Below are 21,978 nucleotides of genomic sequence, written 5' to 3'. Positions count from 1 at the left end.
TGGAGGGCACACAGTGCCTGGGAGCTGCTGTGGGATGGAGAATTGGACTAATTGGGATGGAGTTAGGACATTTGGCACTACTGTGGGTGTAAAATAATGTGTGTAATAGTAACATTGGAACGAGATTTCTCTGAGAGTAAGTAATGTAAGGAGCTAGTATTTGAGGTGCTTTCTCCAATGCCACTAGCTGTTTTATTTTCTTGCCTGATTCAATATTATTTTTTATTTTTTTTTTCACAAAAGCATCTTTATTTAATTTTCTTCATCTGTGAAATTGGCAACACAGCAGGTTCTTATATTCTGACTAGGTTGGTGATTCAGAAATATATTATGAATTCAGATTGGCTATAAAACCCCCCAACCTTATGCAGCTAACCATATTGTCTAATAGAGTATGCCCTCCTTCACATAAAGAAGAAAAATAGGCTGTTACAACTTTTTGAAATTGAATAAGATGTTCATAATTTGAAGTAAGGTAGTACATATTTAAATGAAAACAATTGAAACATTTTTTTAGTGTCAAAAATGAATTTTGGTTACTTTCCGCACTTCTACATGACCAAACTGAAAAGGATGCACTTTAAGTCATTGCAGTGAGGAGGGGTTTTTGAGGGCCATAGGTAGGAGAGGAATATATTGCAAAGTTTTAGGCAGAGACAAGTCTCTTATAATTTTGTTTGTGGAGGAATTAAGGACTCTAATGAGATAAAGTACTGTTAACATGATCTAGTCCAGGCCTTCTCTCCCTGAATCAGGCTTATTTCTCAGTGCAGTAGAGATACTTTCTCTCTGCATAGTTGTTTGTATTCCATAGCATACACATAATTTTTAAATAGGACTGAGAGAGGAAGCTGAGAAGTAGGAGAAATGCCAGATGCTTTCTGAAATAACTGTAGACATTATTGTAGCTGTGAACCAAAGGGCTGGGATATTAATCAGCATTTTGTGATTTAGCACAAATCCTGAAGTATTTAAAACTATTTTTTGAGTCTCTGATTTAAGTGTAGGCTAATGTTAACAAATAGATAGAAATCACTGTAAAATTTAACTTTTGATCTTCTCAAAAGTTAGGCATTTCCCTCTGTATTTTTGTGGAGTTTTTTTTCCTCTTCCCCATGTATCCAAACCAGATATTTATGTTGCACCTATAAAGGTGTGGAGAATTGGTTTTGTAGTCAGCACATGCAACAGTTTTAAAGCTTGGCTGCAAGCAGAATTTAGAGTAGAAAATGTGTAGTGGCTACTTAGTACATTGAAAGACAGCCAGATTTGAAGAATAGAATTGAAAGTTGGAGATAAGCATTGAGCTCTGAGTTCTGCCTTTCTAAAGACCTTTATTTTAAGGTCAGTTCTGAAAATAGAACTTGAACAACACGTCGAAAGTAGCAATAAAATGTGAAGAGGCCTGGAGAATCAAGATTTACATCTGACTGTGGTCCTACAGGTTAAGTAGATGCTTATTTCCTCAAATGTTAGGTTGTCATGACCACTTTCCATTCCTAATTATGTATTTCTTCCTTTGTTTTTCTTCAGTCAGTATCAAAAGTTCATTTTACTCCAGCCCAAGTACTTCATTGGACAGCAGAGGAGGTAGAGAGATGTCATTGTTTTTACCTCAGTTATTTATGCCTTTAAACAGTTCTCAGATTTTATGTGGAACACTGAACTCCTTATAACTTCTTTAAAGACAAGCCTCAGAACTGTCATGTTCTCAGTAAATGTGAGCCCTTTGATCCTGAAGAAGGTAGAAGGCAGGAGACAGCAGACGGTGTAACTCCCCCGAGTGTTACACTTGGCAATATTTCAAATATACAAAGTTTTGTTGTAATTTATTTCTAGGTTGCTAGTAGCTACCAGAGTAGGAGGAATGATTCTGCAAAGGCAGTAAATATGAAATCAGTAATTTTCTGCATCACATCCCTATTTGTCAGTTATGACCCACCACTTTATTTCTTCTTTTGTGTACTATCATTTATTCTGCATTCTTCTCAAACCATGGTCACCAAACCATCTAAGGAGACCACTGAGAACACTGCATTTAATAGAGAATCTCCTTTTTCCTTGTGTCTCTCCACCTTGTCTTTGCTGTCCTACACATCCAGACTCAACTGTGAGAGTTGAAGCTCCTCATTGGTCAAGATCTCAGAGTATAAAAGTGAAGCCATGTTTAAATTCTTGATGTTTTCTAGAAACATAAAATTTCCCATACTAAGTCACCTGTTTTCTGGTGGGGATAATTGACATCCTTTAGCTGTAGTGAACCACAGGTAAAAGGTGGTAGCTGTAGCTTATATGGCCAGCATATTTGATAGAATTGGTGAGCTGTGCCATCATGAACTTTATTTTGGAGTATTTGTCATCCGGATAAAATCAGAGGTTTTGTTAAACTGATACTCACCACATAGCTTCCACAGACATACCTGTTTAGTCTTACTTATCTGTGATTCCATAATAACCATTGTTAAGAGATGCCAGTAGATCATGGTTTTCTTTTTCCTCATTTTCTGTCTTCCACTGACAGAACTTCTGTTGTGGTGAATTTCTGTTGTTGCAGTTTTTTTTTGCTGCTCTTGTTTTTTAAAATTGTGGTACATTAAACAGTCTTTAGTTTTACATGAATTAAATCTAGGAGCTGTTCCACTGTAATTAGTATTTTATACACTGACTGTTTAAACAATTTAGCATGCCATTGGAAAGCCAGGCATTTCTTGTGTTTGCTGTCACATGTCATGTAGTGAATTTAGAGCGCCATTTCCAGTAGAGAAAAACGTCATTTGGCATAGGATGATACTAGATGCAACTTCTGTAGTGAGAATTCAGTTCTGTGTGTATACCTGTTGTTTGTTTTCTTGGTGATAACACAACTGCTACACTTAGCTTATCTGAAAATGTAAGAGTGGAATGTCCCTATTTATAATACTCTTATCTGTGGAAGAAATCATACATTTATCCTCAGGCTGAAAGATTGTGGAATAAAGCAGTGATGCAGGTGCAAACCCAAAGCAGAAAGTCACTACACACAGGTTTGGTTTTGAGAGCTTGCCTGAACTTTTTCAGACAACACATTGTTAAGAACCAGTAATTCTTGGTTTTCTGGATTTCTTCTTGTACGATAGTGCTGTCTTAGGACACAGCAGCAAGAAATTTAACATGACTAGGCTATCCTTCAGACAGTAGTGTTTAAAGCATCCTTTAGTTTCCTGGCTAGCTTCTCACCTATAATTTATATGGATTGCTAATGCATTCCCTTGCTGCAGTGCCTGTATGGGGAAGTCATCCTAATGCCATTGAAAATGTAATGGGCAGCCTTCTGCAGCTGCTTTGTACCCATGTTCTCAGCATTTCTAGAAGAGAGCACCTTGAAACCTTACCTTCTGGCTGATTAGTGTCTTCTGCTTTATGCAAAGAGAAGAATCCAGTTTTCTGGAACACCCAAGATCTTCCTTTTTTTCCCAACCCTGCACAACTCACAGCAGTAGAGTTGTGCTTAGTCCTTGAGTCCCGAAAGGATGTTGCTTTAATATTTGGATAATGAGTGTTATTAATATTGGATCATGCAAGTGCTTTTAAGCCAGTTTGAAATTATTACGTTGATCCATGTGTAAACCACAAAATTAGCATAACTTTTTTTCAACTCTTAACAGTTTAAGATAGAGAAGATTCCTGTCACTGCTGATTAGGAGCATCTCACTTATTCCATTAGTGTCCTCCACGCTCTGTGCGCATATACAACTCAGCAAATATCCTAGCCCCAAATCCTTGAAGCCATGCTCAGTATCAGCTGCAGTAGTCAGTGGAAAATTAATGTTCTTATGCAGCATGATCAGAAAAATTGTACATGCTCAATGGCAGCTGTAGGTTTCAACCTTGTGTTTTCTGTTAAATAGTAAGCAATAATTTGTAGGCTTCTGAGGGTAAATCCATATGTGGGCTGTAGAATAATCTTGGTCACTTGAACTTTAGGTTTGGATTTACTAGAAAGTATTCATTGTCTTCTGGCGTCTGAATAGCCAACATAGAGTTAGGTATATAACTAAAAGAGCAAAAGAGTTTACAGAAACTACTCTTAAAAAGATCAAGAGTAATAAAGACTGGGGTTCATAATGTAGGTTTTACAATGTTCAGTTATAAAATAGTGAGTACAAACTCCAGATTTGTATCTTTCAATGTAACTGATAAAGGATTACCATTTAAATATATATTTTCTAATTTAAGAAGTCATACATCTATTACATTATTTGAAATTTAGGGAATATTTATTTTCTGCATGTGAGCCAGTGCCCAAGTTTCAGTAGGAGGAGATTGCTGGAAAATACTGAATTTCATTAGAGCTTCAGTAAAAACAAAGCTAGTGGTGGAAAACATACATGCACAGACAAACTGTTGTGAGGGTCAGCAGGTGTCCTCTTAGTGGTGCAGTGGGAGGGAGGAATACTGTGCAATTCTGCAAATGCTGTGAGATCTAGAGCTCACTGAAATAATTCCTCAGGAGACATGTTCTTCATGTTCCTCAAAATGTTTAATGGCAGACAGGCTTTCTCTTATGCTGCTGCATACAGATGTACTTGTTAAAGCATATTACTCACTTTTTCATGGGGCATGTGTGATTAACAGTGCTTTTTCTTCCAGCACTGGGGTACCTAGCATGCTTTTATGTAATATCAGACAGCTTTTGCCATGTTGCACAATGAACTTTCTCCTTCAAACTTCAGTTCATTTGGAAACATAAGGAAATATGCCCTACACAGTTGCAACTTTCCACCTACACATGAATGACTGTGGGAAAGTTCTTTTGCTGTTTTTATTTGATCCTGTGGTCTTGACTTTTTGATAAGGTAGCTATGAGCAAGTCACTTTCCCTGAACAGTGGCAAGAAGATGATTCTGGGTTTTGTTTTTTTAGCTGTGGAAGTGAAGGAGAGATGTGTCCTTTCTGCTCCTTCAGCAGGTACCTGCCCTCTCAGCAGGGACTCCTCATGCTGTCCTATTGCACCATCAAAGACCAGCTAGAGATGGCTGGGAATCACTGAGGAACTCATTTGGTCTGTTGACCCCTTCTGTGATGCCTGGCTAGCCTGGGTTTGAGGGGTGTCAGTAGAGAAACTGCCTTTTACTTTACAAGGCAAGCCCTTTAGAAAAAAAAATTAAAAACTTGAAATGCATGCTGACTTGTATGGTTGCTTTTTAAGATGGTATATTTGTGTGCAAGTGTTTACATTTTATTGTAAGTCATGGCCAAATAGTAAATAATTTTGTCATGTTTCCCACCCTGTATAAGGAAATGTTGCCATTTTCCATGACATTGTACTGCAGAGTGACAGAAAAGTGGCACACCCAGGTCTCATACTCAATCCCTCTACCTCGTGGGCAGGCTGGAAGCATATACCCAGATGGCATTTGTATAGTTCTTCATAAACACGCACTCTAGCCTGCTGCAGATCATGACCAGCACACCAGAAATCTTAAACAAGTTCTGACAGGTGGGTTTTGTTGTGCCAGCCAGTCAGTCCAGCTCTTGCCTGAACATCAGCTGCAGGTTCAGACCTGTTTGTTTTGTTTTCCGTGTCATCAGGTGATGGGTATACTTTATTTTTATTTTTCTTTCAAACTTCATATTTACAAGAGATCTGGAAACACGAGTCTATGGAGAGATCTGCCTTAAAGGTTTTAAGAAAAAGTAGGGGTAGAAAATTAATGGAAAAGTTTTTAAGTTGCTATACTAGCCATGTATACTGGATTTGTATTCAATTCAGTTTGCCACCATGGTAAGCCCTTTTCTGCAGCAAGAGTGTTGTTTCCATTACTGCTTGTCTTCTTGTCTTGTTTTCTGAGAGAATTTGAAGCAACTCACCAGTGAAATGAGACAGATGTAATTATTTTGCAATTTGGACGGCAATATTTTAAAACCCTGCTTTTCTAAGACTTTGTCAGGAAAACCAACTTTTTAGAAGAGAGGTTGTACAGGTTCTTATTTTAGTCTGTACAACTGGAAGTAGAGCCTGAGGTTTTCTCTAGAACCCTTGGTGCAAATTTAAAGCAGTATCAAGTTGGTGAGAGCAGATTTAGTGTGAATAAGATTGGAGTGTGTGTTATACAAGTAACCCAGGATAATGAACTTCATGGAAATATACCTAAGTGACTTGCATTTTGATATGCAAGAAACACATGGCAAAAAAAGGGAATTTAACTGATTTTCTACTGTGTATTGACACTGTGTAAACGTGAAGTACAAAGGAATTACTTGCATCATTTGCCTTTTTCCCACCAGTAACAAGTCCACTGAATTACTCATGATTTCGTTTGCAAATATCTTAGTAGTAAATTACTGTAACAACATTTAACTTACTATGTTTGCATCATGGCCTGATCTTCCAAGGTAATTTTATCCACAACTGGGTAGGAATATACAAACATAAAAAATGGAAAACCCCACAGATACTCCTAGAGTTCTATATAAACCAGGATAATGATTTTAAAGATCATTTTAGTGAACTATAGGTGGCTTGAATGGATGAAAGATCCTTCAGAAAGCTAAGATATTTTAGAATGAAATGATGTTGTAGTACTAAGCCTGACAAGTTCAAGAAGTGTTTGGACAGTGCTCTCAGGCACAATGGTGTGACTCTGGGGGATGGTCCTGGACAGGGGCAGGAGTTGGACTCGGTGATCCCCGGTGTTCCCTCCCAACTCACCATATTCTGTAATTTTGTGATTGCTAACCTCTGATACATGTTTTTTATCAGTACCTCACAGAAAGATGTGCATTAGTAGGGTTAGTGCAATCAGTAGGCTTTTGGGAACAATACAGTTCATAATGGGAAGGAGGAGTTGCAGAAAACACTATAAATGTCATTCTATGTCCTTTTTAATGTTGTTTACTTGTTCTGTGTTCTGCACTCTCTAGAATTTTTTTTTCCTTCTGGTTGCTCATAATTTCTTCCCTGAAAACCTCTTTTTACACATTTTTATTATAAAATAAAACCAGCTATTTGAGCAATTTGGAATTTGGTAAATAATGTAAAAACACGTGACTGTGCCAGATTTACTGCCTGGAATTGGTTAATTGGTAGGGGACTTTTTCATTGTGAATTTTTCTTAGAATTGTTCTGTGCTCTCTATTGGTATCACTTTGCTAAGGCAGATTTTTCTAGTCATAATATTTTAATACTAAAGCTTGTGGGCAAGCACTTTCTTTAAAAGCCCTTTTTTCTATAGTTTTTTTAATGATAGGACTTGTATCTATGTGTGTTTTTTGAGAATTTAGATTATGATTCTTGTTGATCATAGAAGAGGTGCAGTTTGCTTGCTTCATGCATAGTAGAGATTTCACTGGGGATACTCCCACAGGGTGTATGAGGGGCAATTAAATCAGAATATCTACTGCTGCTGTGTAGTTCTTTTTTCCAGCTTTACCTTTCTTATGCTCCCATCCACATTGCTGAACACAGCTTCTGAAATACCTATTTCACACAAAATGAGAGAAAAACATAAAAATCACCATGCAGCAGATCAACAATTTGTCTTACACAATTACTCTCATTAGTTGTGCAAACTATAGTTTCAGTTATCAATCGACAATGAGCATCAACTGCCATTAAGCACATCAGGCTTGGGAATGCTTGTTTTTGAGCTGTAACTCAATGCTCCTCTTGGGAATCCATCCATCTAAAATGGATGGTTCAACCTACTTAATGAAGCTGTGAGAATAAGTTGACAAGTGTAATGTGAAACTGTCTAGCTGATAAAATTCATTAGAATGTACACATATTGGATGGCCCATGGCATTCTTTACTTCTTTTGAGAACTATTCTTTAAAAATATTGTAAGAACACATGTTGTTCAAGTAAGACTGTTCTGAAATTTTAAGGTGACCATCTTTCACAGCTCTTTGTTTGGGTTGGATAGGAATAATTTATGAACTTGGAAAAGACATACATGAATCATTAAAAAGAAAAAGTAGTTGGAAGAACTTCTTCAAAATGTCCAAAACCAGTTTTGCGCAGATAGACCGTACATTGGTGATTTAAATGAACAAGGTCACCAGTATGTGCTCACCTGTAGCTGGAATTTGGGGTCCTGTATTTGCATTGCCTTTATTTAGTTCACCCTAAGTAAAGATAACACACAGTTGCAGATCACTAGAATGCTTTCTCTTTTTCTTTCTTGCCCACAGGTTAGCACTGAGTGGTTCTATACTGCAGCTGCAACAGCTGTATATGTTATCCTGCTTTTAAGTTCTATGGATTGGACTGCTACTAGTGCTTAACCTTGCTACAATAAAACTAGGTTTTATGCTTCTACATTACGTCGATCTGTCTCTGACAAAGATCTGAGAGTTGTAACCTGGCTAGCAACAGATAAATCCCTACCTAGTGACCTTCAGTGTTAACTTTCGTTCTCAGATTCCCTTTCATCTTCAAAATAAATACATGTAGTCTTAGCTTTACAACACTTTCAAACTTTAAGATGACGTGTCTGCTAAATAATGAACTACACAATCCATGTTTTTGTGGTTCAACACAGCATTAGGTTGAGAGAGTTCCACATGTGAAATCTGAAGTTGGAACTGAGACTGTTGTAATGACCTACATGCAAGGGATGCATGAACTGGGGAACGTGCATCTGACACATCTGAATTTTTACAGTTCATATGTTAGGTTCAGTAAATATTTGAGCCTGAAGACTTTACACAGCTGTTCTTAAATGCATTGCTAAAGGCATGCTTTTCTAATAGACCAACAAAATTCTTCACTCATTTAAAATTCTTCTAAAATTAAACACTGATATCCTTTAATTTGTATTTCATGTAGATCTTCTGTGAATAGGTGAAACTTCAAGGAGTTATCTATAAACCTCCAGCCATTTAATTTTATTTTCTTATTTTCAAAACTTCTGCTTTATCCCTTCTGTGCCTGTGCAGAGTAGCAACTTGAGTATTTGAGCAAAATTGCTCAGAATTGTTCTGAAGTACTCGATTACTTATCATCAAAAGTTCTCCAATGCTTCATTCTGTCAGCCAGTGTTTGAAGCTGTGTTTGAAAAAAGAATTCAGTATAATTTAAGCATCTCTTGGAAGTGTGTAGCTTTGAGTTTATTATAATAGCTAAATAAATGCTGTATCAGATAATAAAACACAAGTAGACCAAGTGTAACCTCAGGCAGGCATCTTTAATTTCAGTTGCTGTTCATATCTGCTATCCTGAAATACTTTAAATTAAATCATAGTCCCACAGAGATTGTCTAATTAAATCAATGTTTTTATATAGTAATTTATTTTATAAATTAATATTCATCACCCTGGACCTTTTATGATTGAGGGGAGATAAATATAAACTAAGCCAGCCTAGTAATATCCCTGCAAATTAAGTTTACTCATAGAATCATAAAGATTGGAAGAGACCTTCAAGCCAATCCAGCCCAACTGTCCATCCAGTACTACCACTGTAACCCCAAAACCACATCACTCACTACCAGGTCCAGGTGCCTCTTGAATGCCTTCAGGGATGGTGACTCCACCACCTCCCTGAAGGCTTACAAATCCTGTTTTGTTTTCTTCTATATTTCCAAACTTTGAGCAACTTTTTGGCAGCACAATCTTCAACAGAAACGTTAAAGACAAGTTTATAATAAAGTAATCTGAAAAATTAGCTTTGAGATTAACTAATTTATGTGTTTTCTCAAATAATTATGAAATTGGGGAGAGCATGCATTTTGATACATTAATGAAAGTGAACCTGAATTTAATGAAATTACAAGCTGTTGGAAAAAAAATTACGTTTAATATGCTCATCAGAGATTACTTAAAACATTACTAACTTCTGTGAAGATCTCTGCCAGAGAGTTTTCCAGTGTGGGCTGAAGAAGACTTCTGCAATTAAAACCATGTACAGTTGTTCTCTAGGTTGTCCATGTGCTGCTTGGCCACTTGTTCTCTGTGAGAGCAAAGAACTTCTTCTATGGGTGGGTTGTCCATGGCTCACATGAGTCTAAATAATGGAGAGATGGGAGCTGATGGGTTTGAATGCAAACTTGGATAAGTTCATATGGAACTTGGCACCAGAGTCTGTGGAGATTAAGAAGGGATTTGAGACTAGACGTTGCAGTAAAGAATGGAATCAGAGATCAGCTGGCTGAGAAGGGACTGACCAGCCAGAAGGGTGTAATACCATGTAGGACTAAAATGAACTGGAATTCAATTGGACTAAGACAGTGGAAGCAAAAACTGATATGAGGTAATAGATCTGATATAGATATTATGTAGGTGAAGAATAGGAGCAGGCCAAGTATAGGACTGGGGAGAAACAGATGTAATTGGAACCAGAGTTATAGAGAAAATGATAAAGGGAGACCAGGATTAGAGAGGGAGCAATTTAGATCAGAATCAGAAAAGCTAGAAATGGGAAGAGGTAGGCAAAAACCAGTTGTGAGTGTATTGTATCTGAATGCAGCTGTGATAGAAGTCTGAGAGGCATTGAACGTCCTTCCTGGACAGAGGTTATTTCTAGGAGCAATGTTCCAGGAATGGAGATGGAGACAAGGAGTCAAGGCTGCAGTGAATGAGATTTGAGATACTGTTTTAGGCTGGAAGGCGCTGGACAAAAATTGCATTTTCAAGAAATAGGAAGAATAATTTGTGGCCACTAGAAGGACTTGGCATTTCTGATAGTCACACTTCAGATGGGACATGTCCAGATAAAATGCTTTGTTTCTATCTGCTAAAAGGAATTTGTGATTTGAAGGTCTGAAGTATATTCCAGTCTGTACCACAACATAACGGCTGATAGTAAACAAAATCATACAATCAAGCTTTCCCCAGATGGTCACTAATTTAGTTTGTGGTTTTCAAACTTCTGAGTTCATTGCTTCCTGTTGCTTCATTTGCACACAGGCTGAGGAGTCTCTAACACTTTAACTTAGAAAATTCTTTGAGGTGTTAATTTCTTGGAAATTCTAAGTACTAAGAAAAATGGGATACCCAGAATTAGAGGATGCATTTGATTTTCATCTGTCAGCTCAAAGAAGGTTTCTGAAGAATAAATTGTGTTTTGTAATGGTGAAACTTGCCATTAGAAAACCTCTGAGAATATTAGTAAATCTATGCACAGAATAATGTGTACAGTAAGTAATGCATGGGGTGGTGTATAGAACAAAATGGGGTAAACAAAGCAGTCACCGTGTAGTTGCTCATTGCTTCAGTGCTGTTTACTTAGTTCAAAAAGTTCATTGGCAAGACCAAATGCAAAACAGTTAGATATTAACATATTTAAAAATTGAAGCTTGCTTCCAGGAATACTTTTTCTAGGAAGCAGGCAATGTTCAATGGAGGGTTAGCCAAGTCAGTTCTTTCTTATGCTTATCCTAACTGTCCTTAGTTGTTCTACCTTATGTATGAAGCTTATAGATGTTGGTTCAGACTCCTTAAGTTATTTCAGGGTAAACACTGGTAAATAGGTTGAGCTTTTAGTCGTACTGCTGACAAATGTGAGCCATGCCAGATTTTTAAAGGCAGCACAAAATTCAACCCTGCTCATCTGTTTTCCAAGGTGATGGTGATATTGAGGCTTACCTGAGTTCTCTAAGTCTGGGTGAGGTAGAGTCTAGCAAGATAGGGACTATAAATATTGTGATTCTAAATTTCAGCATCTAGGTATCAGGCTATCACGTTACAATTGCTTTCATTGAACCTTTGAAGCGTTCTAGTTGTTTCTGCACTGTTGAACATAATACAGGAGAAGCCTGTGCTCTGTAACGCAGCTCTGACATCTGCACCTGAAATTGAAGGTTGGAATGGATCTAGAAGGTCAGAGATCTCAGTTTTAAATGCTGTGTGCATACAGGCTATGGATGCTGATGTACACACATACCCTCAATACCATAAAATCCATTTAAATGTTTGGGTTTTGTTTTCCTGTATTGAAATATTTATTTCCAACTTATCTTTCTGTAGTTAATGAGGGTGCAGATTAAATACTGCTCTTTCCTCCAAACCTTTTATTCTTGCAGTATTTAACATATATGTTCTACCACACAGTATTTTGGTGCATTCCATAGTCTCAGTAATCAGATGAAGGTTTAAATACATTGTAAAGGGAAAGCATATCCATGAAGTTTTTCATCTGTACCACGTTCCTATTGCAGAACTTCTATATAAAGATCTGTTTTATTTGGAAGGGACTATATTCTCTGCAGTGCACAGCTTTTTTGACCTGCCCACATTTTTATTATTTATGATGTCTGTAATGTCTAATCAAAAATTATTTCGCTTTTTTACCTGGTACTTTTTGATAGAGAATTGCTATTAATCTAGATTCTGAATCTATATGTTGTTAGCATTGCTTTCACAAAATATCCATCTGTCAAATAATGGAAATTGTAGTAATTAGTGGGACTCTAATGAGCAAAATAAGTTCTAATTACCTCATAAACCTGCTTTTATGACTGGAAGTACAAATAAATACTGCCTGAAAGTAGTGTTAGCTTAAGCCACTGGAGAAATTGAAGACTTTAATTCCAATCATCAGGTTGCCCATATATCCCAAGACTAAGGTTCTCTATAGGTAGGAAGAAGTGCAAAATAAGCTCAGTGTAACAAAAGGAAGCATCATACTTTTGCCTGCCCTTGACTCTGAAGAAAATATCTCAAATCTTGCCTCATTTATACAGGGGTAATTTGAAATTTATCTTAAAATCAACGCAGTGACAATCAAATTGAAATTCTCCATGAAGATTTCCAAGTTAATAATGTCCAAAATAGGATTAAATTGTTACTTGGTGTATAATATCCAGCATTTCTAATGGAGCAACAATACAAGAAATAACACCTTGATATCCCAGTTCCCAACTTCTCTGCTTTAATTGTCACGCTCAACATACACACTGAGTAAAAAGGTTGTAGGTACATGTGCATGCTATTATGATAAAACAGTAAAGGCTGTACATACAGTGAGTGTTCTTGATAATGAGTACTTAATACTTGTATTCCAGCAGTCTAAGACTACTTAGGTCATGCCAGGACTATAATAACAGCCTTAAAAATACACAAGCAAACTTTTCAGAAGAGACTAGTGGTTTTAAATAGAATCAAACTGTGAACAACAGCTGCCTTGAAAATACCTCTGAACTGCTGAGTCACTGTCCTTGAAAATAGTCCTCTTTTGGATTTACTCACCAGTTATAAAAACTGGACATCTCCAGTCATTTCTAGAATAGTTTCAGGAGTGTCATGGGAAATTAGGTGCTCTGGATAGGTGAATAATTTTTCTGCTTGTGGGGGAGGATTGCTGTGAACATCTAACCTGCAGTTTCAGATCTCACATATGCTTTGGATTACCAAAACTGGATTAAAATTTCATTTTCTACCTTATACTATATCAATAATATAATCAACTATAAAACCTTTTTTTTTTCTTTTTTTTTTTTTTTTTTTAACTAGTTTTGCAGTAAAAACTTCAAGCAAATTTTCTCAGAACAAATTTTGATTCCCAAGAGTGCATTATCCCAGAGATGTTGGTGAGAGGAAGATGACTGTGTTATGTGAGAAACAGAATTTATGAGAACATTTTCCTTAGTGAGGAAAAGGAGCCTACTCTTAGTAGTATTGATCAAGCTGATAGTCACTAGGCAGCAAGTCCCAGGCAAAATTTATGTGGAAAATGCTGGATGTCAGAAATGCAATGTTGTTATGGAAATTATTTATTATCAGCTCAAGGGAACTTTAAGGGAGTCAAACAGCTGACAGTCTAATATAAGGCACATTTCAGGTTTTGGAGTAAAGTCTAGCAAGAATATAGCTGCTGAGTCTGTTGCTAAGTGACTGTGTCTATTTGCCTAGCTTCAGGCTTCAGATTTGTGAAGGGATACCGATTTGTTGCTTTACATTCCTCATTGATAGAGAATAAACTTGGACAGGATTCAGCTCTTTACAAGAATTACCCACAGGAGGGATTTTATATTTAATATATTTTATGATTTTTAGGCCTCTTGAGTGTATTGATTCTGCTTACAGTTCTGCTCATCCTCTGTGCAGCAGTACATCTTTCATGGTGGAGGCCAGATCACCTAGCTTCCTCAAAATCCTTGTTGCCCAGTGATCAATCTCCAGGCATCCTGCTTCTGAAAATAGAGATTCTAGTTGACTAGTATTCTGTGTAGTACCAAATTGGTTGTTTATTAGTAAACAGTGGCACCTGAAGCTGATCTTGTCCTTTAGCATTAGAATCTATTCCCTATAATAATAATCATCATTAGGAGTCTCTGCATCCTGGATGAAATGCATAGTGAGAATGCCTATGATTGGCCTTTTACATGCTGGCAAATGACTATGTGTCTTGCACAGAGTCTGCTCAGTGAGGCCTGTGGATGCTGCTGTAAAATCAGATATGAAACAGTGAAGCGTTTGGGGCTTTTGGGCATTACCTGTAGGGATACAATGTCAGGATACAGACATTTCCACATTCCTTCACTTGCACCAAAGATAACATTTTGGACAAGTGTGAGCAAGTGATGGTTTTCACAGGAGCAAGGGACTCACAGTTGTAAGACTTCTTTGGCCACCTGTATCCTAAAATAAATGCTTCTTTACCCTGTGTACTGTTGCCATGTATTTACAGTTCAACTGACTGGACATTTGTAGTATTTTTACTGTGTTTAGTATCTCATAAAAATCTCCATGTAATATTTGATTCTAAAATATGATACCAAGGAATTGATGGTCCTAATTCACGGACACTTTTTCTGTCTTCTGTGTAAAGATTTGATAATTTTTTTTTTGCTTCCCATTACTATTCTCATTAAGAATTTAAGGTATCTCATGGTTCTCTCACTGCCCTTGGTAAGAAGGTCATGCTGCTGCCTTAGTAGTTGCAAACTTTTTTAACGTGTGTTGGACCTTGTTTCATAATCTTGATCACGTCCCAGTTACCTAACAGTCTTTACTACCTTTATTCTGCTGTATTGGGTTCTACTATGAAAAGGTTTTTTCATTGTTCTTCCTTATTATTCCATGTTGTTAACATTATAGTAACATACTTAAAATTACATTTAGAGCTTGTAAAGAAATTTGATTTGTTATCTTCTATAGACATTTACACAGTGTTTTCTTATTTGCTGGAACTATCAAGTGTTTATATTTGTCACTATTGCAGGGTCATGTAGAATTTACCCCCACTGTTATTTAAAAGTGGTTATAGTAATGAGATCTCGGTTATCCATGGGCTGATCATCCAAGTTGTAGATTACCTACGTGTTGTTACTCCCAGCCAGTCCCAGGCTGCAGCAAAACCTGTAGCCACACTAGAAAACATGTGCTGTAATTTGCAGCCTAATTTTTTATGAAGTACTGCTTTGTCTGCTAGTGCTTAGTTTCTTTGGCTTTCCATAGTTTTCAGTTATTCGCAGTTCAGATATTCCTGTGAATTATACATTAATCTTCTTGTATTTGGGAATGACTGTTTTCATTTTATAAAAGCTGGTATTCTTCTCCATTATGTCTTGTGTTCTTAAGAGGTGACTACTGACTATATTCTAGTGCATTAATTTACAGTGTTAAACTTTATTTATATAATGTTGTTTCAAGTGAAAAGTTCATCATCATCATTAAATATATCAATTGTGAATTGTTTGACCTGCATTCCAACATGATATGAAATCCTAAGTCCCCAGTTCAAAAAGTTTATGAAAACCCAGGGTTAAATCCATAAATGTATTAAGGAAATATGTTTCTTATTAAAAAAGTTAATAGAAAATACTTGTCATTGGTCAGATAGGTGGGGCCTACTAGGCCAAGTTAGGGGGTATTTGGTTGCTTTTTATTATTCCACCAGTATGAGACAAAAGTAGCTTCTTTGACATCAGTAAGTTTATCCTTCCATCCTCTGTTATTGATAGTAGAATATGTGTAAAAACTATCCTAAATTAAGTTTTAAAAATAATCCCGTTCTCCTGGTTACATGGAGAAAAACCTGTGGTTGTGTTAGCTGGGATTGTTTTCCTTGTTTAGCATTTATGTTCTTAGAATTCAAAGCAAAATAATCCCATGACTATGCTTTGAAGTCCATTGCTGGGAAAATACTAGAGCTGATACCTCTGCCTCCTAAATACCCAGATCTCTGTGTTCTCACCTGTTAAAGGCTGTTTACCTAACTTGCCGAAGGAATACTTAGTTTGGAAAATCACAGGTGCAGTAAGAAGTAGAGATGGTAATAGCAAAAAAACCTCATATTGAATTCTTCTTCACTACAGGAGTACAAACGCAAGTTAGCCAGAGTGTCCCAAGTACGGAAAGAACTCAGGTCACGCATCCAGAACCTGCCTGATCTCTCTCGACTTCCCAACGTCACGGGCAGCCACGTACACTTACCGTTTGCAGGAGACATCTACAGCGATGATTGATTACCAAACAACCACCCCACAACCTCTGCTTTTCCGTGATGAGGGGTAGGCCAGACCAATCGGTACTCTTGTAGTATTATTTTTGTATATTGTTGCAGAGTGTCAGTAAAAATACTTTAATAATTTATAAAAAATGGTTTAAAAAGTTGATTTGTTTACTATTTTATTGGCGAGTGAACTTAAGGGTACATTTATAAAAGTGGCATCTGTGTCTGTTACATGGAAGAATGAATTATTATCTTTTGTAAAGATTTTAGTTGGGTGCCCTGTAAAAAACATGCTAAGATTTTTCTTATGTACCCTGTATTTAATGTAGATCAACATATAATCAAAACATGATTCTAACTTGAGACATTTCCGTTGCTAGTGAGGGAGTGAAATGTGGAAACCAGAGGCTTATGTTTGCAAGAAGGCAAATGCAATTTAATGCAAAGTTAAAAGTGATCTTACTGTCCATTTCATTTAAATTACCCACTCCCAAAACAATGTGGGTTTTTTTGAAGTAAACACTACCAACCAATTTTCTATTGGAAAATATTAATCACGTTACACTGAGCAGGTCTTCAAATGACTCAAAATACTGCAATATTTTTGTATCATTTAGAAGGCAACATGTAGAAACTATAAAATCGACCGGTTTAATTATGTTTTGAAATTGTAGCTTTTTACAGCTGCTTAGTTTCTAAATCGAGGGACCATTCATTTGTAATCTAATCCCTTTCTGAAACATCTGTTTCCATCTAAAAAGGTTAATCCCAGAAATGTGAGGCCATTTTACAGTTTTAATTAAATTGAAAGGTCATTCTCTAAACTGTCTCAATTGCTAAGTGCCCTTTATTAAAACTTGATAATGTACCATCTGTATGCAACAAGATGGTGATACAGCTGTACTGTACATCCTCTTCCACTGAGAAACCCTGGAGGCCAGTATGGGCTACCATCTCCCCACCTTCACCTGCTCCAGCAAATATTTCTAAATCTCAATTGTCTTTTGCTCACACAATGGGAGGAGACTGTTCAGGCCTGTGTATAAGTCAAACAGCAGAAAACTATTGCCCAGTTAAAAAACTCTGTTGCATGGCATAAATGTGGTATTTGTCTAGGAACAGCTGAATTTGTGAAGAATCCTTGTTTCCATACTATGCCTCAGATTTTAAGTTTATTTAAAAACTTAGATACAGACAGGCATTTAGCACATTGCCAGAAAGTTCCAGCTTTTCAATCAATTGGAACGAGCCATGTAATCATTGTGAGATTTTAAAAATACCTACCTGTACCTTTGGCATTTTGATGACCTTAAAAACCTGGATTGCAAGTGTTTTGAGTTGGATATATCATAGGAGTATTTAATGATTGCATTTTGTTCATGGTTTTGCACTTGTCAGGCATTGCTTTGTACCAGTTAAGTTTACAACTTTAATACACCCCACATGAAAGCAAATTTTTTTACAAAAAGCTGTTCTTTCTTTTCAAAACCCACAACAATTCAAAATAGTCCTGGAGTGAAATTGTTCAAGGTAGTTATCTTGTCACTTGTTTTTGGCTTCTACAGGGGTAATCACTAGAATACTTGTAGGATATGAATGGAGAATAATCATTCTCTTTAAAATAGATACACTTGGACTTAAGCATATCAGTCCAGATGCCTTTTCTCATGGAAGTTGCCATGAATTGGACCTCAGTTAAGTAGGGAAGAAACCTGAAAAGATAGAAATATGAGCTGTTGACATAGCAGTCCATGGCATGCTATGTAGAATACTGATTCCTTAAAAAAATCTGGCTGACAAATAGGAGTGCTCAAAATAGTTATCAAAGCTCACTAGATGTCCAAAAATTTCAAAGTTTTGAGAGTCAATTTTCCATTCCATAGGAAAAAAAAAGCTGACTATATTGAATCCAGAAGATTTTGTTTCTTTAGTTTAGTGTAGTATGCAAAATTAAATAACACTTATTGACATCTTTTCAGTGTAGATTCTTGATAAGAAAATGTTCTGATACAATTTTAATGTTTTAAATGTTTCTGTTCTAGTACGTTAAGCTCATCACATAAATTCTTACACACATGTATGTGCATTGCAGTTGCATTAAAAGCTCAGTTTTGCTAAAGAATAGCACCAAATTTGTGGTAAATATTAAACCGTCTTAATCTGTTAAGAATTCTAAAACAAATCCTAAAACAAGAAGCATAAATAGTGAGTTCATGGTTAATTTCCATCCATAGAAAATTTAATTTGTGCCCAGAGGTGATTATAAGTGCAGTGACAAGGCTTATTAGACTGCACTGAAAGATCTATCGTGGATACTCAGAATCATAGGGAATTAGGCTTAAACAGTCTTTTGCTGCCTGAATTGAAATTAGTTATAATAATAAAGTTGACTGCTGAATCTTCTTGATCTCTCAAAGGTTTTAAAAAAGACATGACACTTATTTCACTGGATTTGTTTTTCCTATTCATAACTCCTAGTGATAACACTCCCTATCTATCAGGTAATGTAGAACTGATAAAAGAATGAGGAAAAAACCTCAACTTTTTCTTGATGTATATAAGTTTTTATTTTGAGAGAGTGTTATTTTCTGGATATATTTTTCTTTATTTTACTGTGAAATTATTTACTTCAAGGAGTTTTTCATAGCTGGAGTTTTGGAAATGATCCCTCAACGTTTGTTTGGAAAAGAGGACTTGTGAAAGGCAAAGATCCCTCTTAGAGCAAGTGTCATATATTAATGGCTGAATGGTATGCTGAGCTTTTTTTTTTTTATTTACATGGGAAAGGCATCAGGTATCAAGTAGTTAGGAGATTATATTGTAATTGTAATAGTAGGAGGAGAAGCATGGTACAGTACAGATGCAGCCCTGTAGTGTCAAAAAATACCTCCAAATTCTCAGGTTCCAAAGCTTAATGTACGTACTTCTGATATCTCAGGAAGAAAAGAGGCTGGGTGGGGAAAGGTAGGGTGCTGAGGAGACAAATGGGAGAACATGCTGGGGTGGAAAGGTGGAGCAAACAACATGGCAGCTTCCGTCAAAACAGAAATAACTGTGAGACTGGGCAGCACAATGTTTTATCTGCAGGTGGGATTGTGCCAGAGAACTGCTTTGGGGTTTTGCGATCCTGAGAAGGAAAATGTGTGGGCATACCCTGCCTACCTCTTTTAACATCGTCTGGCTCTAGGCAAACCAGAATGCCTGCCCTACAAAAGGCACAATTATAAAATATCTGAATATTTTTCATCTAATAATAAAGGCATAATAAGTAGATTATTTGCTTCACTATATTGCACTTTTATTAAGCATTCTCTGAAAAAAAGCAAAGAGATTCCTGCAGCACTTTGCTATATGAGAATGCTTACCTTGGAGGTCACTGGGACTGCTTGTATATTCTAGCATTTGCAGGCTCAAGCTGTGTTATTTGCAGAATGTTTTGAAAGATATCAGGATAACTACCCCACTTTTGTGGTTTTAAAAATAAATGTGAAGTCCTTAGTTACGAAACTGACTATTCTTAGAAATTATGTTTCATGACTTCTTTTGGAAATTAGACTGCAGCCTGCAGTAATATTAGCTCGTCTGATTCACTCTGTTAATGTTTGTATTAATATATTAAAGCGCCTCTGTTAATCCCTAGCAAAACAACCCAAACCACATGCTTATTATGTATTTTATCCGAGTAGTCTTCCAAGTGTCAAATTAAGAGCTTTCATTATGATGAAATTACATTCCTGTTTACCTGAGGTTTAAAAAAACATTGTGTTAGGACTTGCACAGGCTAGTGCTGCTCTCAAGTCAGTGGTAACTCAGTCTGGTGCTTTGATGATGACCCTAAACACTTACGTAGGATGCAGTAGCCAGCAGTGCAGATGACCATGGAGGATGTGGAAATCATACATAGGCTTGGTTGGCCCTCTGCAGAAGAGCCTTTTGAAACGTAAGGAAATAGATCTGTGGGTGTGGGGTTTTTTCAGTGGAAAATCAGCACATCTAAAATTTGATGGTTACATTTACAAATATTTAGGTCAGTTCTGCTCATTACATTTAATCACAGTGATTTTTCCTGCAAGTAAAGAAAGCAGACTCAAACATAGTGTCTGAAGTGGAATTTTTTTCTAATGAATGACCAATTTTGTCTCGGCTCCTATTTCAGTGTGTCATTTATCTTGATTAAGTAGTAAATCTCTTCCATCGTGTTATTTAGGAATCTAATTCTGATTTCATATTTACAATAGTTAAAGTATCCTACTAAGCATGATGTTTTTGTGGGAATTTGCAAAAGTTCAATAGCACTCATTACTTGTTTGCAACAGAAATAGACTTGTTAAAAGTTAACAAGAAAAGTTTGAAATGTAAAGATGTTTCATTATTGTGCTTTTCTGACAGAACCTGTAATCCTTGTGTAATTTATGTCCTCAGAGTAACACCTGTATGTACGCTCTTTCATATTTAATAAAACATTGTAAAAACATCTTTGAAAATTATTGTTCATTGCTTGCCTTGTCAGTCTCATGGTGGGAAATGGCTTTAATGTAAACTGCTCCCTCTACTCAGGAGTCAGCCAAGATCTCATCTCAGTGATGATGCTGAGGAAATGTTTGATACTAATTTCAGGTTTATTACTCCCTGTATTTTGTGTGAGTTTTCAGTGAGGATGCAGTGCATTAAAGGGTCTGAGGTCCTGTCTCTAGAACTGTCAATTTAGTTGAGCTGGTTATTTTAAGACACACTTTTGTAACATTTTCAATGTGGTATGCCACAAGTACTGCCAGCGATACGCATACCATGGCCCATGGTATAGAATTTGTGTGAGCTGCGAAATAACTCTCACTCTCTCATCAAATGCCTCTGCAGGGCTGTATGCTTAACGGAGACCTTCTTGCTCTTGCTTTACAAAGTCTGGCTGAAGTTCTGCCCTCTCTGAAATCAGTGAAGGCATTTTTCCTCTCTCAAATGGTTCTTCCAGCTCTTCAAACACAAGCCAGTAATGTGGCCTGGCAGTGGTTTGGAGGGGAGCTCAGCAAGTCTCTCACAGCCAACAGCCTTCAGTGTTCCATCAAGTACACGAAGGTAATGTGTCCTGAAGGGAAGAGTGCATGACGTACATATATGCGTGTAATATATGTCTGCATGTAAGTCTCTGATGTGTGGGTATGTATGTATATGCCTATATATATTATGTATAGATATATGTTTATACACGTGTGTCTGCCTTTCATTACACCAATTCTGTGCAAGTCCAGTTAACAGAAAAAAGACTCTCTTAAAGGCTTAGGAATAATATAAAAGCTTTGGAGATTATTTTTACCCAGCATATTGAAGCACACTTGTAAAACAAGAAAAGGCATGTACTGAATGACTTTTTTCCCTTTGTTCCTAGAATAAAGTCTTAATAGCTCACAGTAACAATCCCCTTAAACAACACACCTGGACACGTCTGACAACTCAGGTAATTCCAAAGAAAAAAAGATGTTATTTGGAGCATGACAAGGCTCTATCTCTGTTAACAGTATGCTGCAAAGGTAACACACTTGGTTTGCAGAATGCCTGTAGCTCAGTGCCTACCACACACAAAACATTTTTGGAATTGCGTAGTTTAG

General features: G+C 36.7%; 1 protein-coding gene across 2 annotated transcripts in view; it reads left to right on the top strand.

Annotated features, from left to right (window-relative positions):
- The window catches only part of RPRD1A (regulation of nuclear pre-mRNA domain containing 1A), a 43,762-nt gene extending 22,913 nt beyond the window's left edge, over positions 1–20,849 (top strand). For both annotated transcript variants that reach the window (XM_023921797.2, XM_086896874.1), the window contains exon 7: positions 16,239–20,849. In XM_023921797.2, coding sequence (XP_023777565.2) covers positions 16,239–16,388 — 150 coding nt within the window. In that variant the 3' untranslated portion in view covers positions 16,389–20,849. The remainder of the gene's footprint in view (positions 1–16,238) is intronic.
- Positions 20,850–21,978: the final 1,129 nt, after the last annotated feature.

The sequence above is a fragment of the Cyanistes caeruleus genome, chromosome 1 (assembly GCF_971803275.1).
Source record: "Cyanistes caeruleus chromosome 1, bCyaCae1.hap1.1, whole genome shotgun sequence".
NCBI lineage: Eukaryota > Metazoa > Chordata > Aves > Passeriformes > Paridae > Cyanistes > Cyanistes caeruleus.
The sequence above is the reverse complement of the archived record's forward strand: the minus strand, read 5'-3'. Positions and strand labels throughout refer to the sequence as shown.